This window comes from Pholcus phalangioides, unplaced genomic scaffold, assembly GCF_987345545.1.
Source record: "Pholcus phalangioides strain wild (caught in Gottingen) unplaced genomic scaffold, Ppha-v1.0 ptg000043l_1, whole genome shotgun sequence".
NCBI classification, from domain to species: domain Eukaryota; kingdom Metazoa; phylum Arthropoda; class Arachnida; order Araneae; family Pholcidae; genus Pholcus; species Pholcus phalangioides.
The window spans coordinates 3,654,839-3,661,685 of NW_028301629.1; the positions used below are offsets into that span (position 1 = coordinate 3,654,839).

The 6,847-nt window shown below is 40.5% G+C and overlaps 1 protein-coding gene across 1 annotated transcript; it reads right to left on the minus strand.

Moving 5' to 3' along the window:
• Positions 1 to 341: 341 nt before the first annotated feature.
• LOC149063804 (uncharacterized) lies at positions 342 to 938 on the minus strand. The gene has a single exon (XM_089255601.1). It carries the CDS (start codon positions 936 to 938, stop codon positions 342 to 344), a length of 597 nt encoding a protein of 198 aa, XP_089111727.1.
• Between the last annotated feature and the right edge of the window lie 5,909 nt (positions 939 to 6,847).

Genomic DNA, 6,847 nt, shown 5'->3' on the forward strand with positions numbered 1-6,847 from the left:
TGGATGTAGTGCTGACGAATTTTTTTTAGGCGGTATAACAGAAACTTCACTGCCAGAGTCAACAAGGAAACGATCACCCATAACTCTGTCAATCACGAAGAGCCTGCTGGATTTGCTGCCCGATTCCATCATACCAGCGATGATGGAAGATCGTCGTTTTTTTTCTGGTATTTACAGGGCTGACGGCAGTAGCGGGCATTCTCACCGAACTTGTTGTGATAAAAGCAGATATCCCGTGCTCGACTTGAACGAGATGTTGAACGCCTAGCTCGTCGCTGTTGGGAGTTACTACGATATCTCCCTCTAGAGAGTCGATTCACCGTTGCCGTTAGCTCTGCCACTTATTTGGTGAGCGTTTGGATGGCTGATGTCGAATCGATTCGATCTGGAGTCGAATGCATTTGAGATGACGACGATGGCTGGATTCGACACACGTAATTTTGGGTAGTGACTTCAGCCACTTTGTCGGCTAGGACAGCAAGTTGATCTAATGGCTCACTGGAAACCGATAACACTGCTTGAATATTTTGCGGTAATCGTTGCATCCACAAGGTGCGTAAGAACTCGTCAGTGACTTTGTTGTCGGAGAGTTCTTTCATCTTTCGCAGCAGTTGACTTGGCTTTTGATCACCCAGCTGTAGCTCGTTCAAAAGTTCCTTGACTTTTTGATGTTCCGTCGCGGCGAACTCCTTTATGAGGCGATCCGACAAGGCTTGATAGCGGTTGATTGCCGGAGGATTTAATATCAGATCCGAGACGAAAGACAAGCATTCCCCGTCCAAGGAAGAGACCAAGGCTGCATACTTCGTGTCATCGTTAGTGATTCCACTGAGTTGAAAAGCACTGTTGCACTGTTGAATCCATAGTTGGACATTGGATTTCCAAAACGTAGGTAATCGAAGTCCAATCCTCGAAACTTGAGCATTTTCTTCCGCCATCGCTCAGCTACAACGGGAGAGAGAGAAAAAAAGAAGAGGAGGAGGTCACACACCAGGAGAGAAGAGCAGACGATGATGCGTGGGCGAGAGGGGTCTGTTTGAGGGAAGAATCTAGTCGTCGTAACCACAGACATGATGGAGGCTCGGAAAGAAGAAAATTTCCAAAAATGCATGAGATTAAATCTTCAATGAAGATGGACTTTCTTTGATGGTTAATGTTCCTAAACGTCGCTGGTCACCACTGCGGAGTCACCACACAGAGCCACAGTTTCGGAATAAAAATTTTATTTTGACGACACATAATGATTATCTGGGTTAATGAAAAAGTAAGACAGGCATAGAAATTTTCGAACCTCACGCTTTCGTGTGCAGTGACTCTCTGCTCTGCTGTTTTCCAAACGGTCGTCTCCAGTACCCGGGATCACGTGACACACTCGAGGTCGTTGACCCTACTCTTGGGGGGTCGTCTGTTTGAGACACCACAAAGGCAAGAAATAGGCTACTGTAACTTTGATGCCAGTGTCATCTTAATGCATGGGACCACCCCAGCGTGTGGGGTCGCCCCCCCCCCCCACAGCCTGAGGGCCTCGAGAGCAGCATGACTGAGATCCGGATTAAATTAGTAAGCATGGCAATTGGTGGGCAACAATTTCTGTCCAGGTGGGGGTCCCTCATTTTTTCCTAATTTTTGGTCGGTTTGGGAAGGTCCCCCCCCCCGGCACTGCGTACGCCTCTGGGGCCCGTGATGCTCTTAGAACGCCCTTGCCCAGCAATTTTAATGATGGTCGTATCACAATTTCCTTGATTTAACGAAGTTTCTGTGCATATATCTGCATTAATGTCACCCCCTCCCCTCCCGATAAAACAATTTTCTCAATTTAAGGTATGGAAATGCCGGTTTGACACAATTCGTTAAATCGAAGTTCGACACTTTATTACGAATAATTCTAACAAACGAATCAACTCACCCAGGATCGATGAGAATACATGCTCCTCGCATTCAATTTCATGTCAATAGCTTTCAATCAGATGATTGCGAAGAATATTGAGCCGAGTGTTTTCACATTCTGAACGCATCAACAGTAGTCGAAGTAGAATGTATTGTTTGTTGGCCGTTTATTTTCGTCATGGAATGACAATTACGAATTAAAAACCCGAGAAAAAAACAAGCGCAAAACGTGAGGGAAAATGGCGGTGCGAAAAAGGAAAGCATAAACAAAATGAAATTTCGACGCCAACCATGTACTGCCACTTTCTTCACCAAATCCCTCGCAGCCGGTAACCCATTCATTTTTGTTACATCATCGGCAGCCAATCATATCACGGAGCCGTTTTGGGTTTTAACGGCTCATCCAAACAGAGGGGGGGCCCGAAATGAGTCCTGCATTCCAGACAACATAAAAATGTACACAAATACACACTATTTCCAATACTGCCGCAATGTTTCATATAAGATATATTTGCACTGAAAATAAACTATAAATGTATATACATAGATTCCAGATTAAAAATAATAAATTACACGAATAATACAATTTAATTAAAAATTAAATAAAATCGCACACAGCAGAACCCCTCTCGCCATCTAGCGACAGTCAAACCCGTCACCAATTCTTAGATCCCTGACAGCTGGAAAAATCCAGGTTAAAAAGCATGAGACGCTCGTGCTGCCATCTTTCGGTCACATTTTGAGCTAGTCATATTTACAACGTTACCATTGGGTGATGGATCTTCCACATATTCACAACGTTGCCTGTGTGAAAATATTCGGCTAAATACCTTACGGATATATTAGCGATTTCCCTATTGTCAAAATACATAACATTCATAGGCCTTCCTGGGCCCGTTCGTTATTCCACAATCGGCCCCTTGGGCTGGGCATGGAAGTCAAGGTCTGATGCTGGTCTGGTCTGGAAATACATAACAATTCACATAGGATCTCTTTCCCTGGTCTCATAGTGCAGGTCCCGTGGACGACCATCCCCTATTTCCGGCAAAATTGTAATATAAAATAGCATACGTATTTCTTACCACTTATAACCTTGACCGTCAAAGCCGTCCTAATCGCTTATCGTGATTCACCTCCATGCATCGAGCTTATATTACAGTAATATGAGCTCGATGCCTCCATGTGTTCATAGGGCCGTACCTGTCGCACTCCAAGTTTCGGTTGTTATAGTTTCTTTAATCTTTCCACTGGAAGAGTCCAGTCCAGTCACTGGAACTATCAACATATACGTTGGTGCTACTCCCCAGTAAATAGTTTTTTTAATATTCTCCAGTAATTTATAGGTATTGTGCGATATATCCGCGTATTTCTGAGTGCAAGCTGAACACATAGGGCGTTACTACGTGTGAATAGAGCGGGTGGTTCACAAGCTATGCCCACTAGAAGATTTGTAAATACGACAGCACGTGGCGCTGCTAATGCTAAGCGTATGGATGGTCGGCGGGAACGGCGAACTGACATCCTGGTGAGTGAATTCCAAACAAGTTATTTTTCCTGGTTCTCCACCGCTTACTTCGGGTTCACAACTACGTATTGATTAAATATTTTTGTGTGTGAGATTTTCCACAAGAACTTCAAGTTTTGGCGGGTTTAGTGTTGCCACAGGGAGAAGGTGGTAACGTATCTCTGGAACTAAATAACGGATTTCAAAATTTTTTGTGGGAAAGGCTGCAGATTGTTCTCAACATTAAAAAAAGAGGTTTTAACTTCCTGTGTGCCGATTAGTAAATTTTTTATTCCCGAAAATAAGACTAATTTAACTTGAACTTCAGTGAAAATGTCGTTACATCGCTCAAAGAATGAGAGGATGTATGACAAGGGAATTGATGACGTGGAACCACACAGTGAACACTCCGTTGAGACAGACAGTGACCTGGTAGTTACTGAAAATATATCAAAGACTAAAAAGTGTAAGAACAGGAAAATAAGGAAAACCGAATCCAATATACAGAGCGAAAAGGATAGTGATGAAGACGATAGCCAAGGGAGGAGAACAGCGAGGAAATGTAACGATAGTGTGATAATACACAATTCAATGACAAGTGCTTCAAATGTAAAATGGAAAAGAAAGGGAAACAACGCAAAAAAGAAGAAAGAGGACGAAATAAACACTGATAGTGACACTTCAAAATACAAAATTTATAGTTGAGAAAACAAATAACAAGACCCCACCGAGTGCAGAGATAAGAAGGAGCACAAGACTTCGACTGAGAAGACAGATGATGGAGTCCATAGAGTGTTCACCAACCACCTCCCCGAATACTCTAAACTTGAATAATCCTAAGAGGGAAAGAACACAGTCAGATTGTAATGAACAACAACTACCACTTGGTCGTTTTAGATTCCTCTATGACACAGATTCATCAGAAAATTCTAAAGACCAAGGAGAGGACACAGGAAAAGGAAAACTGGGGCGTCTGTGGGCAGAGGTGGAAGAAAAGGATCGAATACAGGATCAAGTCAAGGGCAACAAAAGTTCTAAATGTGAAGAACACGAAGAGGACGTGGAGATAAGACTGGGACGATTTTGGGCAGAGACAGCAGCAAAAAATTATTTTCAAAATGAGAAAGAAACTATGGAAAAGGAAAAATTAAAAGAAGTGCAGCAGTACAGCGCCGAAGAAACAAAAAGTGCTACAGAAGCAAGATCATCGCTGTATACAAAATCAGGAACAAGCAAGGATAATGAAAAAACGAAGAAAATTAAAAAAAGCAGTAAGCAGAAACAAAGGGAAGAGATTGCGAAAAACGAAGATAGTAGAGCTGGACAATCATCTCTGCCAATGGTTGAAACAAGTGGGGAGAATTCGACAACAGAATCATCCGAACAACTTACTTTTAGTGAAGAAGAAGAGGTTTCAACAAGAAACAAAATTACAAATATTCCAACACTTCTTAAAAAGGTAAAAACTATAGTGAATTCAAACACAACAAATAATAATAAGGGTGTAACAAGATTCAACATACCAAATGCTCCAAGAAAAAAAGCTAACAGGATCCTGTTAAATATATTAGAGTGGTTTGAAAATAATACCAATGAATTTAGCATTCTAAAGAAAAATACTATCACCAAAGAAGTAGAAGATAAATTGAATAAAATGGTGCAATCAGATATTACAATGCAAGTAAATATTTCTGGAACGAATGAAAAGCAAGTGGAGAACGAAACAGAAATAGAAGAAGATTCCCTACTTTACGAAAGAGTAATAGAAGAAATCAACTATGACGAGAAGGATATAATACCAGCACACAGTAATGAAAGAAAACAGATTGGAGAGACATCACCAAAAAGGGTAGCGTGGACTTCTCTAAATGAAGTTGAAACAGCATTTAAGGAGGTAATGACAAAAAAGAAGAAGGAACTCGCACGTAAAAATAAAATAAAGACTGAAAAACAGAGAGTCGCAGAGTCACAACAGCAAAGATGGAGCGGAAAAAATATGAAAGAGTCATCGAAACAGCATCAATTATATTTATATCCTAATAAGAAAGATAGAACGGGCACATTTCAGCAAAAGGTGAGGAGTATCACCGAACAAATAACAAAGGAAAATGCAGTAAGATTACAGGAAATAAATAATGGAATATTAATTTACTGCCAGAATGAGAAGGAAAAAGAAGAAATTACACAAAAGATTTTACGTGACGAATTTTGGAGAAATACTATATATGTATGGAGTCCAAGACTCAATAGAAGAAAGCAGAGCATACGTTTACCAAGGAATAGAAATTATCAAATATACAACCCCAAAAGAGGATATGCGAATACATATGGAAGCAGGGGCGTAGCCAGAAATTTCGTTCGGGGGGGGACCACTTTCATTTCGGGGGGGGACCAAAGTGACAGAACAATGGATTTGGCCATCTTTTTCCCTTTCTTCGTCATTTTCTCACATTTCGGGGGGGGGGGGACCAGACCCCCAAGTCCCCCCCCCTGGCTACGCCCTTGTATGGAAGAACAGAATGGTATGATTATAAGCAAGGAAATAACAACAGATACGAGCGAACAACAAACTGGAACAAAAGTGAAGGAAACGAATGGAATGGCATGGGGTATAATACAAGAACTTACTTTGGAAGCAATATGCAAGCACGATGGAACGATTATCAACGACAAAACACCAATGGATATGAGAGAGAAAGGCGATGGAATGGTGTAGAAGAAAATGAGCGGGAAGACAGACAAAACAATGCAAATAGGGACAATTATGTAAACAACAAAAATGCAGTTTATATTTCACAAAACAATGATACCTCTAATGACGTACATACGACTTATAGACCTATAAAAGAAGGGGGGATCCTCATAACAAGAGTTTTCAACAATAAGAAATATTTCTAAGAGTAAGAGTGATTTTAGCTTGTAATAAAATATACAAACACATCTAACATTTAGAAAAAAATTAATATGGAAACGATACAGTGAAACTTGAACCACTCGTACTATGCGTCGTCTTTACTCGGACAAACTGCCACAGAAAAAGAAATTGACATCCTCAGCCTTAATGAACCATATGTCTTCAAAGGAAAAGTTATGGGAATTCCTATGAGATGGAGGATAATTGCCAATGAAGAAGAACCTAAAGCAGCAATAACAAACAAACGACTGAATGTGATAAAATTAGAAACCAGTAAAAATATTGTTGCTGCAAAGATAGACCTGGTAACACTAAGATTGTATACATATCTACATATTGTTCTCCATCGCAAGACATAGAGGAACATCTATTACAACTCGAAGATGTGTGTAATAAATATGGCAATGAAATTATTATTATAAATAGTGATTTAAATGCTCATAGCAAAATATGGGGACCGGATCCAAAGAATGAAAGAGGTGACAAGATTGAAAACTTCTTATTGACTAATAATATGGACTGTGTTAACAACAACAAAGATA

Excerpts from the sequence above, each read along its gene's own strand:
- LOC149063804 (XM_089255601.1), bottom strand. The coding sequence starts at position 938 with ATGGCGGAAGAAAATGCTCAAGTTTCGAGGATTGGACTTCGATTACCT.